This window comes from Podarcis pityusensis (genome assembly GCF_964106645.2).
Source record: "Podarcis pityusensis genome assembly, chromosome: 9".
NCBI classification, from domain to species: Eukaryota; Metazoa; Chordata; class Lepidosauria; order Squamata; family Lacertidae; genus Podarcis; species Podarcis pityusensis.
This window is the reverse complement of record NC_138034.1, coordinates 25,829,176-25,844,041: the sequence shown is the minus strand read 5'-3', so window position 1 is coordinate 25,844,041 and position 14,866 is coordinate 25,829,176. Positions and strand designations below refer to the sequence as shown.

General features: G+C 41.1%; 1 protein-coding gene across 3 annotated transcripts in view; it reads left to right on the top strand.

Annotated features, from left to right (window-relative positions):
* The window catches only part of FAM149A (family with sequence similarity 149 member A), a 37,498-nt gene extending 25,398 nt beyond the window's left edge, over window positions 1-12,100 (top strand). For 2 of the 3 annotated variants that reach the window (XM_081020508.1, XM_081020510.1), the window contains exons 10-14: window positions 1,913-2,134; window positions 3,368-3,488; window positions 4,527-4,655; window positions 6,448-6,526; window positions 9,705-12,100. In XM_081020508.1, the coding sequence (XP_080876634.1) occupies window positions 1,913-2,134; window positions 3,368-3,488; window positions 4,527-4,655; window positions 6,448-6,526; window positions 9,705-9,778 (625 nt within the window). In that variant the 3' untranslated portion in view covers window positions 9,779-12,100. The remainder of the gene's footprint in view (window positions 1-1,912; window positions 2,135-3,367; window positions 3,489-4,526; window positions 4,656-6,447; window positions 6,527-9,704) is intronic. The other variant, XM_081020509.1, reaches the window with a different exon arrangement.
* Window positions 12,101-14,866: the final 2,766 nt, after the last annotated feature.

Below are 14,866 nucleotides of genomic sequence, written 5' to 3'. Positions count from 1 at the left end.
GAGACCAATTTTAAACCCTTATTTTCATAACCTTCTTTCTGGGACTCCCTCCTTCCCCTCCCGACTGTATTCCCCTTTCCCTACGTTGGTTCCACAAGTTCTCATTCCCAATTTAACCTAATATGTTATGCCTAATAGCCAATTTAAATTACAATCTTAACATCACTCCTCACCTTTAACAAAATAGAACAAAGATTTTTTTCCCCAAAATCTACCCCGTTTCCTTCCACGAATTCCCCCTTTTTTTCCCCAAAACTTGTTAAATCAAAATACCAAAGTTATATATAAAAAAAAAAAAAAATTTAAAAGATAGAAAATAGAAGAAGGTTCCAGAAGTTGATTACATAGCCTTTGGATTCTAGAATTCCCCCTCCCTTCCCCGGTTTAGATTCCCTATGTCCATCAGTCTGTATGTTGTCGGCCTGGAGGTCTCAAGTCCACAGCCAAACTTTCTCAATTCATCTTGCCGGTTTTCTTTAAATTTACTTGTTTTGATAATGTTTAATTTCAAAAGTCCAGTCTAATCGAGGCCTTTAATTTCCCTTGATCATTGTTACTCCTCCCATTGTTCTTGCCGTGGCGTAGTTGGTCCTTTACTCTTTTGTTTCTTACTTTCTCAGGTTTCTGTCTTGTTCAGCTGCAAAACCATTCTTATTCTGAAATCTAGTATCTCTACAGAGGTTTGTTATTCAGGAGCTTACTTAAATAGAAAGATTCTATTGTGTTGTCACCTCTGTAGACAAAACAAATATTTCAGTTTTGCTACTTTCCCAGGAGCTAAGACCAGTAGTACACATCCCAGAGTAGTTTTCCATATACGCCGCTTGTAATGTCCCAAAGCCCCTCTAGAGGGATTGCAATAACTTTGTGTCCTCTCATCCAAAAGTCAAATTGTTGTTTCTTTTTCCACCCGACATTTTGTATCCATATTTATATCCAATTGTATCAAAATTAACCAGCAAAGTACTTGTAGCAAAGTCCTCTTTATATTCTCAAGATTTGACAGCTACTTTGACAGCTGTCAAACTCTCCATCTCTCTCCGCCAGGTTCTCTGAATCGCCCCGGTTCCCGGGGGGGGGGGGGTTGCCTTTTCCCTCTCACCCTCGACTCTCCTCCAGCACAATTCTTGTAATGATTCCATCGTGGAATTTGATATTTTTAGTCAGCAATAAACTTCTGAATTGATCTTGGTTTCTCAGTCCTTGTTTTAGCATGTTTACAATCAGGGAGGGGACTGACTTCCTTTTTAGATCCCCCCCGCTCGTGCCGAATCCGAAAAAAAAAATTCCTTTTTTTTTTCCTCCTTTTGTACCCGGTTACCCAATTACTCACGGGTTTTTGTTAAATGTCCGAATTTCAAATGGAAGAAGCCAGCGCTCTCCGACGAATGGCATGCGGCTGCACTCGGCAGGGGAAGCGATAGACTCAAAGTACCACGCCACTCCCAGGCACCCGATCCGTAGCCTTTAAAAAGGCTCCTTCACGAGTCGGGAGGGCGCTGACGGTACCAGCCGAGTCCCCATGTCCACGGGCCCCGTGCCCGTGGTTTTTAAGGGTCCCCGCGTCGCCGGCGCGGTAGGACCCAGCCCCTGCCGAGCCGGCTCCCTCCGGAGCTCGGAGGGAGTCCGCCATTCGGCGATGGCGCCAACCCGGAAGTCCTCAACATCTGGCTCTATGAAGCCTTTCTGAACCTCAACATCTGGCTCTATGAAGCCTTTCTGAAGTCAACACTTCAATTTTATGTTATGTGTTTTAATTTTGGGCCTTGGTTAAATTATTTTATTTCAAATATAAAGTATAATTAAAGCTGCATATTCTCTTCTGCGGGGGAAAGGGCTTTGGGGGCAGGCTGCAGAAGGGTTGAATCTTGTATAAGTGGCAACTACATTTGCTGAAATTGCTCTTTTTCAGGAATGAGCAGGAAGACAAGCCGCAAGTGGGTTCCAGTGTTAACTCAGCACGAAATCGGCTGGGGCGAATTCCTGACAGTAGTGTTCTCTCATGTTCCCGAGTATTGCTTGGATCCTCTAGAAAAACAGCAGGCCACCGTAGGCTACCGTCAATAGCTACAGATCCTCTGCGGTCAAAGACCCCCAATGTTTACAGCGATGAAGTCCTTAGGGGGACAAAACTGTGAGGCTTCATTTGTATTCTTCACTTTCATGACCCTAGTGACATATTAAGCTCAAGCATGGGAGTTAGTTAGGGTGTGTTTCACCACCCTGTGGTTGCATCTCAGAAACAGGCACTGAGACCAACCCTCTTTTATTTCTGTTCCCTCCTACACATTTTGAGGGTAGCTTTGAAGTTCTGTGAACAGCGGCTGGTGAACCCACAGAAACTAGATTCAGGTAGATAGCTGTGTTGGTCTGATGCAGACAAAATAAATTAAAAAAATGCCCAGTAGCACCTTAGAGACCAACTTTTGAAGAAGTGTGCATGCACACGAAAGCTTATACCCAGAACAAACTTAGTTGGTCTCTAAGGTGCTACTGGACAATATTTTTTTTTTATTTCCACAGAAACTAGATTCAGGTCTGAGGGGAAGCATTCAGGTTGCAGAATTCAGCCATTCTTGGCACTGAATTTGAATTTGACTTGATGTAGGTTTTAATTTATTTTTAAGCTTGCAGCCCAGTTGTGTGTGCACTAAAAACTAATGGCCAGATCTTTGAAATGGTTCCATTTGACAATTAAGGGGGAAATAGCATGTACAGTCAATGGGAAACGTGAGCAGTGGTATGACTTTGGCATCAACACATTTTTGGAGAATATCATATTTTAAAGAGATGTGTTGTTTCTCACAAAGAACATAATACTATATCTCTCTAATTAACAGGAATTCTGTTGTTGTTGTTGTTGTTGTTGGAATTGTAGAGTTGGAAAGGACCCAATGGTTATCTAGTCCAATCCCCTGCAATGCAGGAATCTCAGCTAAAGCATCCATGACAGATGGCCATCCAACCTCTGCTTAAAAACCTCCAAGGAAGGAGAGTCCACAACCTCCTGGGGGAGACTGTTCCACTGTCAAACAGCTCTTACTGTCAGAAAGTTTTTTTATATGTTGAGTCAGAATCTCCTTTCTTGTAACTTGAAGCCATTGGTTCGAGTCCTACCCTCCAGATCAGGAGAAAACAAGCTTGCTCCCTCTTCCATGTGACAGCCCTTAAGATATTTGAAGATGGCTATCATATCTCTTCTCAGTCTCCTCTTTTCCAAGCTAAACATACCCAACTCCTTCAAGCTCTCTTCGTAAGGCTTGGTTTCCAGACCCTTGATCACCTTTGATAATTAAGAATAGTTCCTGCAGTGACGGAAGGAAGTGAAATACATATAATCTCATGTATCCTTATTGTTGGCCCACAGATGTACTGCCTTAGATCGCTTGTCCTCTCCACTTCTGCCTACAGCCCGGAACAAGCTGCCACCGATTACATCAGATGCCGTTGAGCAATATCTTTCCGTTCCTGGATCGCAGCTAGGCTTTGTAAGAGAGTGTGTGTGTGTCATTCTTTGTTTTATACCATTAGCAATTCAGTTGAGAATTTAATAGTATTGTCATTGGAGCACTTTAAATCCTAGAGAAAATCAAGCAAGTACAATTGTTAGTTGCTGGGCTTGCAAATGATAAAATTAGGTTCCATTCTCCTTCCATCTATGAAGCTTGCTGAGTGGCCTTGTAAAAATCATGCTCTCTCATTATAACTTACAACTTCTACATGAAATCAGCATGACGTAATAACTTTTAATAGTTTCAGCAAAATGTATTTTTCTGTAACTTTTCAAGGATCTTTATTCAATTTGTTGCTCCACTGACACTTATCCATATTGCTTCATTTGTTGCACATAGTTACTGCATGATAGTTTGTTTTGTGTTTTAATTGCTTCACTTTTGCACCATACGCTTGTTCTTTGTTGGCAACTTAGTTAACAGTGTTGTTTAAACAGCTACCCATTTTCCTGCTGGGAAATATCTAGCTTGCATTCCCTGAACTGGAACTACATTGCCAAATATTACAATGTAGTTTAAGCACTATGGATATGAATTGTCAAAGTAAGTCATAGCAGCCTTAGCATAAGTCAAGCAAACAGCTGTTCCAACCTTGTGAATGGTAAACTAAGGCCAGAAAAAAGATGGAATTATTTACTTTTCAACCTCACCACCGATTGAAAAAATAACAAAAACTGTGGGAAGGAGAAGACCCTTGCTACCTTCTCTGGGGCCAGTCACCCCACTTCTGCTTCCAGAGATAGATGCAGACAGGAGCTGCAGATCCTTCCTAGCCTTTTTAATTCTGCTTGTATCTGTCTCTTCTAATCCATTTGAAACCCAATTGAAAAAGCCTAAGTAAATAGTTTTAGAAGCTCTTTTCTCAGTATTTTGTGACTAATGGAAAATTAGCTTTTGGGAAGACAAAAAATAATCAGTTGAAAATCAAAAGCATACTTCTGCTAATAATAATTTACACTTTTCCCAGTGATGGACTTGCTTCTTTTTCTCAACCCTACCCCAAACATTTTCCAGCATAAAGGAAGGTATCCTCATAGCAGAATTTCCAGCGCGGTACCTGATGGTGCAGAACGGCGGCCACTTAGAGAGCGAACTGTCATAATAGATCAGTTTTCAAGACCCAATACTACTCACACATTTCGGGTAGGTATTTGAAAGCTTTTGAGACTCTTAATAAGAAACTGGAATTGAAATGGGGGGTGGGAATACCACTCTTTTATTCCCTGTTAAACTGTATTAGATTATTCCTATGTGCTTAGTTGTATGCAGTCTTGCAATTCTGGGAGGAATTATTTCCTGCCTTCCAGATACCATTCCTTTAATACAAATAAAAGTCTTCATATTCTCATGCTTTGTAGCCCAAACCATGCTAACCATGCATAACAGAGTTTTTAGCTGACTTGCGGTTACTCTACACTTTGGGACAACCCTGTTTTACAGGGGCTTAATTTTTTTTTTAGAAAAAAAGAAAGGACACCCCCCCCCAAAAAAAACACACACCCCAGCCTCATAAGAAATGACACCAGATGTTGAGAAGCTGTGTTAAATATTGTAACATAAAAGACTGTTAGAAAGATGTTGGAAAAAGAAAATTAGGTCGTTTTGGTAGATATGATACAAAGGAGTAAGTAAAAATGAGTTGATGAAATTGATGAAACAGAGGATATTTAACTACATTATTTTAAATTAAAATACGCAAATGAAAATAAGGTTAGAAGGATTTGCTGGAAATACGATCTGAACTAGAATACAAAATTGGGAGGTGAGAGGAGGTCATGGAAATAAGTAAAGGGAAAAGGTTATATTAAGGTTTAATCTGTTTTTGTTCTATTTTAACTTAATGCATTTTTATATTTTTTTGTTTCGTCTTTTTTTACTCTATTTTATTGTTCACTCTTCTCTTGTTATGGTTAAATTCTTCTTTGTATTTTATATATTTTTTTCTTTTTTTGTAATTTTAAACTTGGAATAAATATCATTAAAAAAAAAAAAAAGAAGAAGCTGTGGTGTGCATGTGTGTGGAATGAACACCCTGTTTTGTGGTGTTGGGGGTGGGAGAATGATCCAAAGCCAGAATATCCCACTTGCAAAGATTTGAATGTTTGCTCACTGTTTAACCACATTATTGCCTTTAGTGCTGAACAGGAAAGTGGAATTAGTATTGGACATTTTTCAATGCTCCTTGTGGAATAGTTACATCTTCATAGCTCTTTTTTCATGTCACGGGCTATATGCACGCTATATCTTTAACAAAATAAAAAAAATCCTTCCAGTAGCACCTTTAAGACCAACTAAGTTAGTTCTTGGTATGAGCTTTCGTGTGCAAGCACACTTCTTCAGATACACTGAAACAGAAGTTGCCAGATCCTTCTATATAGTGAGAAGGTGGGGAGGACCTGCACCATCAGGTACCGCGCTGGAAATTCTGCTATGAGGATACCTTCCTTTATGCTGGAAAATGTTTGGGGTAGGGTTGAGAAAAAGAAGCAACTCCCCACCTTCTCACTATATAGAAGGATCTGGCAACTTCTGTTTCAGTGTATCTGAAGAAGTGTGCTTGCACACGAAAGCTCATACCAAGAACTAACTTAGTTGGTCTTAAAGGTGCTACTGGAAGGATTTTTTTTATTTTGACTATGGCAGACCAACACGGCTACCTATCTGTAACTATATCTTTAACAGACATTCAAAGCACATTTCCCCTCAAATAATTCTGGGCTCTCTGGTGTGCTAAGGGTTGTTGGGAATTGTTTCTCAGTGGCGGTATACAACAGGGCTCATAATTCTTTGAGGGAAAGAATGTACTCCAAATGAGCTTTAATAAAGTATGTACACAGGCATAGTCACAGGCATAGTTTGCCCTTGACTTGTTGGGGGGCGGGGCGGGTGGGTGAATGAATGCTATAAAGGGTAAACATCTGTTTTTCTCTTTCAGTCAGATACACCTCATAAAATATCATTGACTCCTATGGATTTTGCTAATCAAATGTGGACAGGTCATGGGGTATTGATAGGTAAGACCTCTGTTTTATTAAAGAAAAGAAGATTGTAGCACAAGATGCCAATCCCCTCAGAACTGTGATTCTCAGTTTCAGCATATTAGCATTTGTGGGAGAATGGTGTAAAATGAGCAATAAGCATTGTTCTTTACATCACAAGTTGAGCCCAAAAAACAAATGCTGTAAACCATTTTATACCAGTTTGCCTCTATATGAAAGAGGTGCAGCAGCAGGCAAAATTTAATGGAGCAGCAAGGGTGGAGAACCGGTGGATGTTGTTGGACTACAACTCCCACAATCCTCATCCATTGGCTATGCTGGCTGGGGGTGAATGAGGTTCCAAGGAATAGAAATTAGTATAAATCCAGTAAATAAGGGACAGGGAACATGTGGTCCCTCCAGATGTTGTTAGACTCTAACAGCATCGGGAAGGACCACATGTTCCCTGTCTCTTCTTTACTGGATTTATACTAATTTCTATTCCTTGGTACAATCAAGGATTTTTGATAAATTGGTCATAGACTTTCAATAAATTGGTCAGTTTTTGCAAAGCAGCTATTCACTTAGTGTTCACTACTGCAGCCTGAGTAAACCCCATTATTCAGTTGAAGCCCCAAGTCAAGATGTTTAGGGTGGCTCTTTTCAAGAGTTTGTAGCTATACTTAATTCATCTAAGACTAAGTTCTTGTAAAGAAGGTAAAGGTAAAGGTACCCCTGCCCGTACAGGCCAGTCTTGACAGACTCTAGGGTTGTGCGCTCATCTCACTCTATAGGCCAGGAGCCAGCGCTGTCCGCAGACAGAAATTCTGAGAACTAGAAAGGACACTGGGTAATATGCTAAGAGACAGAAAGTGGGTAGACATAGGCAGCAGGTTCACTAGAACCTGAGTTAAGGTTCAGCAGAAGCCTGTGAGAAAGGGCAATGGGGGGGGCGGAGTAGCTGGTGAGAGAGCAGTCTGGTGTGGTGGGGGACTTAAGATTGCAAGTGGAAGTAGCTGCATGTTGGCAAGAAGCAGAAACGGTGCACTGGCTAGGCAGGCAGACTGAGAGTCGAGCTGCAGGTGATGCTAAATTAGAAAAAGGGGTTTAGTATTAAAAAAATAATAACGAGCATGGTTTTAATGGGGACCACAGCACTCAGGAAGACATGTTTTAATCCTTCCATTTGCAGTTGCAATTCTGATGGCAACACCTCCCCTTCCCAGCATTTGTGCTAATGGGGGCTTTTCCTCCAAAGTTAAAAGCAGCATGGGGGGGGGGGGCTTTGGTTCATATCAGCGTTGTGGTTGGGGCTGAAGAATTAAACCTGAATAGTCCCCCTCTGAGTATGCTGTCCTGATGAAAATCAGGATTGCCCATGCCTGCAATTTAAAAAAAAACCTCTGGTGTGCGTTCTCATGATGCACTGTGTAGTTTGGCCCCTAAGGTTAGAAAGCTAAGGGGGAAGAGGGGAGAGTTTGCCTGGCTGAAAGATCCAGCACCAATTTGACAGTAGACTAAAATGCAATGATGTGAATGAGGCAGAAACTTGAAGGACTGGGGATTGCAGGAGATGTGGAATCAAGAAAACAAGTGGCTTAGGAAGAAGGCAGTGCCAGCGCTAGGGAAATCCCTCTGGCAGGGATCAGGAAGGGTGTGGATCAGGTAGTTATCATTAGGAAACTGGAATTTGTCAAGGTGATTGAAGTCAACCTGATTGATGAACTCACCTAGGGTTTTACTTGTCAGGCTGGCAAATCTCTTCTTTCTCCCATTTGCAACACTGGACTTATCCCCAATAGAGTTAATAGAGAGATTGCTCTTGCTACTACCTGAGGCGTTCACAAAGTAAAGGAAGGATTGAACTCTGATTAATAAGAATACACACAGAGGCTTGAACCAGCAAGACTCTGGGAAGGGTGCGTATAGTGTTCTCTCTCTGTGTCTTTTTACCCCTCGGCCCGGGTCATTTTATTCACCAAAGAACTTTTTACAGAGTGTTCATAAGAACCAATCAGATTTCTTCTGAGCATTTCAACAGACCCCACATGGGGACAAAGTTAGAGCAAAAGAAATTCTTTTAATGACAAAGACTACTACTCTGAGCATGCATATTTTATTTAATCTGAGAGTAAATAAAAGAGGACTGGAGAAACTCTGGAGATCACAAACAGGAGTAAACAGGAGAGGATGGAAGGATGGCAAGGAGATAGGCATCTTTATCACCTTCCTGTGAAACTATTTCCAGGCCCTAAGATCAATATCCTGAGATTAACATATTGGAAAGGCTACTTCAAAGAAACTTGCCCACTATCTTTATGGCCCAGGATGCCTGCCTGGCTAAGCAACTGGCAGTGTACATGACTGGTGAAGAAAGAGAAATGGAACAGGGATGCAGGGTTGTGGATTGATCAAGAATCATATCAAAATAGTTTAAACCCAGTCAATGCAATGCTTTCATTGCTGACACAGATGGCTTACTCTATATTTGTTATAATTCCTCATAGCAATCCCACCTGATCACTACACTTCTACCATGCATAGGGAAAGAAAGAATGCACCCCCAGAAACAGCTGGCGGGAAATGAAAACTCACGCAGCTCAAACAAGGACTCATTATCCCAATGGTCCCTAATAGCAAGTTTGGCTTCTCTGCTCACAAGCCTTATATGAGGTTGCAGGCCCTTCCTACCCCTCCTATTCTCTTGCCCCTAATTTGCACAGGACTGGGTGTCAGTTCAAAACCAAAAGCATATCCCTGCTCTGTCTGAAATAGTTGATCTGTACTTAACATATTATTGGCTTCAACTTGTGTATTTTCCGATCAGCTTCCTGTGACGTAAGACACTACTACAGTGGTAGCTCAGGTTAAGCACTTAATTCCTTCCGGAGGTCCATTCTTAACCTGAAACTGTTCTTAACCTGAAGCATCACTTTAGATAATGGGGCCTCCTGCTGCCGCTGCTCCACTGCTGCATGATTTCTGTTCTCATCCTGAAGCAAAGTTCTTAACCCGAGGTACTATTTCTGGGTTAGCGGAGTCTGTAACCTGAAGCGTCTCTAACCCGAGGTACCACTGTATTCCCATTTTACTGATAGGAAAACAAGGCTAGGAGAGATCATTCATCAAAAGAATTTGAGCATGAACCCTTTTGTTTCAAATGCGCTGTGTCCACTTGACCCACAATATTACCTACTAATGTTTTTGCTTGCAGGTTCACAGTTCCATGCCAAATCATTCCAGAGAAATCCACCTGTAGCTAGAAGAAGATTTCAAGTTGCTTCATAACATATAGCAGAAGGCAAAAAAACAACCAACCAACCAACCAACCAACCAACCAACCTGATCTGTACTTTATGGGACTCTGCAATACTCCCAACTATTATGCGAAGGGATGGTGTTCCAGTATTGTAGTTTTGTGCCTTAGTGTTCTGTGTCTCTGCATACAGCCTGCTTGAAAATTGTTTCACCAAAGACTCATTAGCAAGCGCATCAAGACAGTGGCATATATCTGGAAAACAGAATATGAATTGGTGCCAATTTTTTTCTAAAGGCAAAAGTCAAGTTTAAAAGAAAGTGCCTTTCTGGTTCTGTTCTGTTTTTGTTTGTTTGCTTGTTTGTTTGTGGACCAGGTGCAAGTAGAGCTGAGCCAAATTGTCATTAGCTTTCCTTTTCTTTTTCTGTGACGAACAAGGGAAGCTTTCATAAAGCAGCTAAACAAATTACACAAAATTTAAATAGTTTCCCTGTTTTTCATCAAAGTTCTGGGGCTCAGGGAGAACTGCGTAAAAGCCCTCAGAGGCTGGTCTTTAATTATCTGAGCTAGCCCACAGAACTATGAAGCCTTGGGAGGAAGGGTACTCTTTTCACAGAGAAGCATGCTAAGGAATTTCAGCTAGACTTTGCCTCGGTTCTTTTGGCTGAGCTTCCCTGATCTTGGTCAGACAAGTTTGGGGTGGTGGTGGTGTTGCACAGGCATTAAAACAACTTGGAGCCATTAAAACAAACCTTAGCAGGGCTTTCACACATTTCCTTCTAATGAAATTTTGAGGAAGCAAACACTGCAAAAACCAGGAATTGTTTCCACAGGAATGAAAGTGACACCAAAACAGTTGGAGTTGGTTTTAGCTCAGCTGTAGTAATGCAGTGTATAAACCCTTGAATATTATTATAATAAGATTTAATTCCTGGACTCTTTTTGTTATGGTTCCATAAGAAAAATCTATCCCTTCTCTCTGGTTTAGCTTGGGCAATCTCTAAAATTAATTTTGGAAGTGCGGTAGGCATAAGTTGCTTCAGTTTGGGTTCAAATATTATTTTCTTCATGCAGAAATTTAGCTAATGCACATTGATTAAACACCACGAAAAAACAAATCTTGATGCAGTCCCATCAAGATCCTTTTTGTGCAATTGCATCAAGAACCTTTGGCCATATATTACTGTTGCATAGACACAATATATTATTCTAAAATCAATGGAGACTTGAGTACTTGTTTATTCTATGTGGTCTACACATAATCTAGATATTTTGCATATTTTTGCCCCCCACCCAAAAGCACTTTTTGAGAAACTTAGTTTCATTCTGAAAATAGAAGTCATTGTATATTTCTTGTGCATTAATCCACAGTGTGTCCATTTGAAGCCAGATGCACCCACACCTGCCCATTGACATGGTAGGGCATATATACCAAGAGAGCAATAACTTCTTCCTTTACCTGGGGCATGTAAAGGGATGAAAATGTATGGATAACCTAACCAAGAGGAGGGTTTTCAAATGTGTATCAAGTAGCCACTCCCACCCTGGTGGACAGTAGGATCTGGAATTAATCTAGATCAGGCATCCCTAACCTGCGGCCATCCAGATGTTTTGGCCTACAACTCCCATGATCCCTAGCTAACAGGACCAGTGGTCAGGGATGATGGGAATTGTAGTCCAAAACATCTGGAGGGTCGAAGGTTGGGGATGCCTGATCTAGATAGAAAGCAGCATGTTGGGGGCAAACATGGATGCTTCTAGACCGAGAAAAACAAATGGGTTAGTGTGCATGCAGCCTATATCACACTGCATAAAGGTACCTTGATTTTGTCTTGCAGCATTTTAATAAGTTCCCCTATACCCTAATTCACATAGTTAATATGTAAAATAATAAAAATATGAAAATCGAAAAAGTACATATATTGAGGTGTAAACGAACTGTGGAAATCAAAATGGAAGAATTGCAAAGTAATTTGTATGTAATGTATCTTTATATCTTTACTTTAATCATACGTTATTTGTTGTTGATTACCATTGTTGCATCTTCCTACCTTCTCTTTGTCTTTAATTTGGCACGTCACCCTGTGGAAGATAATTAGAGGGCTGACCATCACTTATTACCAGTAATTAATACATCAAGCACTGTAAAATAGCTCAGATGGATTTGTTCTCAGAAAGAATTAGCAGCAAAATTATATCATAGACCCTCATGGACTTAGCCCACTTGCTGGGCTGCAACTGATATTCTGTTTATTGAGTTTTTCCTTCCTCAACTTCTTTGATGTCACCTGCTAATGTAAAATGAATTGATTTATCTAGTACTTCAGAAACCCTATTAAAAATTTGCTTCATGAGCCAATGAATCTGTGGAAATGTGTACAGAACCATTTTTTTAGGGCTTGCTATTTTCATTACAGTAGTGATAACTCTTGCCATTTAGCCAAGAGACTAGGCCCACAAGTTTGTTTGTAGTGTACGCACGGGAAGAAACATTGTTTGTTTAAAATGACTGGCCAACTCACCCACGCAAGTCTTACTTATATGAAATGCATGTGACTAGATCAGAATGCTTCATTGCTGAGCCCAGGATTAAAATCCAGGTTGCATTCAAACTGTATTAGTGGTCAAGAAAGCTTTTTATAACAGCTTGAGTCACGTGATTGAAGGAAAGATTTTTGAGCAGTGGTTTTGTCCTTTCCTGCTACTGTCTCCAAGGTATGAGTTAGAACTTGTCCCTGTAGCAGATGCTGGTTTAAAATAAATGTTTAAATAAGCATATCAGTCTTGTTCTCCAGCACATTTAATTTAAAAATGTTCTTGAAAACAAGAGCCACTTTTGTTCAAATACTTTTATCCAGCTCCTCCAATAAGAAGTGGTTTAATTTTTAAATTGGCAGGACATAATAGCAGCTCTGTGAATTGCTTCCATTTCTTTTGGTCTGAGAGGACTGTACTGGGCAATAATTCATTAGCTATGAAGAGTCTGTAATTCAGTGCTCCATTGAGTGTCTTGCCAAGTGTGCTTTATGAACTCTCCTTGGCTGGCTATGGGATCAGCCAGAAACTGGGAGGAACTTTAGGGCTTGATCTCCTTACTGGAAATTTTGAAGGGGGCTGAACAAACTGCCATTCTATTTCACCTGCAGTGCATGCTTTCTTCAAATGCTGTACAGTGGCACCTCGGGTTACATACGCTTCAGGTTACCCAGAAATAGTACCTCGGGTTAAGAACTTTGCTTCAGGATGAGAACAGAAATCGTGCTCTGGCGGCACAGCAGCAGCAGGAGGCCCCATTAGCTTAAGTGGTGCTTGAGGTTAAGAACAGTTTCAGGTTAAGAACTGATATCCGGAATGAATTAAGTACTCCATTAAACTATGTCAGAGATAGAAAGGCAAGGAAATGGATGAGAAATGTATTTGCAGGATGCGGGGCGGGTATTCAAAACGTATTTGTGGCTGTATAACTGGAGAAGGCAAAGTTTGCCTATCTGCAGGCTGTTTTCTTAACAGAAAGAAACTGGAAATGCTGAAAAGGCAGCTTTATCTCTAAATTCAGGGAGCAGTCTGGTTGCAGCAGCAATAGCCTGTGACTTGCATGTTAGTCATAAAAGGGTAAAGGGACCCCTGACCATTAGGTCCAGTTGTGGCTGACTCTGGGGTTGCGGCGCTCATCTCGCTTTATTGGCCGAGGGAGCCAGCGTACAGCTTCCGGGTCATGTGGCCAGCATGACTAAGCCGCTTCTGGCGAAACAGAGCAGCGCACGGAAACGCCGTTTACCTTCCTGCCAGAGCTGTACCTATTTATCTACTTGCACTCTGACGTGCTTTCGAACTTCTAGGTTGGCAGGAGCAGGGACCGAGCAACAGGAGCTCAGCCCGTCACGGGGATTCGAACCGCCAACCTTCTGATCGGCAAGTCCTAGGCTCTGTGGTTTAACCCACAGCGCCAGCCGTGTCCCATATGTTAATCATACTCTGCCTTTTTTGGGAGGCTCTAGAAAAATGAGGGAAATATCAAATGCACAAAACAGTGAGATGACCAAGGCAGTGTATTAGAGGGGTTCTGCTGCTACTGTGCACAAGAGCCACTCCAACTCTACTCCTTTTTTTAATTTTCTGTCTCCTAAAATGCAAGGCAAGCTGTCTTGATAATCACTGGAATAGTTATACCAGGGGCAGCCTTCCAGATGTTATTTGGACTAAACATTGGCCATGCTGGCTAGGGATGATGTAAGTTGTAGTCCTACAGGATTCAGTGGCCAACCATGTGGGATACCCACCCTGGTTATACTTACAAGATCTATAGCTGCTTTTCTTCCTCCCATTGTGTGAACACTTAAAAGGGCTCACAGTTTCCCTTCTGTATGCAGAGAAATGTATGAAAGGCTTTCACTGCCCTTGATAGTTCTGCCTGGTTGCTTGCATCTTGCCTGGGTTTTCAGAAGACGCCCTAGTCAGCAGAAGTATGGAAGAAAAGCACCTCATTCACCTTGAAGTTGAGCTGGAAAAATTCAGGAGTCATCTTATTGTTGATAGGATGTCTTGGCTGTCATGAATCATCGGTCTTTCTTCTCTCTCCCCACCCCCATTGATAAAGACTGTCACAACTGAAGATGAAAAGTTATGCCAACTGCACTAATGCCATGATCTACAACAACAAACCACAGAAAATTTCAGATTTGTCCCCATTGTTACAGGACTAATTATCTGTTAATATCCAATGTCATATGTGCTGGTGTCCATTATGAGTTTGTGAAATTTAATTCCATAGTTTAACTTTGTCATTTTTGGAGGTTTGTTTGTTTGTCCTGAACCCACTACTAATTAATTTCACCAGGTGATCCCAAGTACCAGTGTTTTTGGGGGAGAAGGAGTGGGACAGAATAATTTATCCCACTTTGTTCAGTCAATGGAGCATATCAGGTTTTGTGTTTTTTTGGTGCAGCAACAGCTCTTCATGCGCTGAGCACATCATACATTTTATGTCTGTATGCCTGTCATATAGGAGAGACCAGAGTTTGTTTGTTTTTTTAAAAAAAGATATTTATTAAAGTTTCAGATAAAAAGAGACACATCAATAAAAAAAGAATTTAAAAGTAAAAAGAAAAATACACAATACA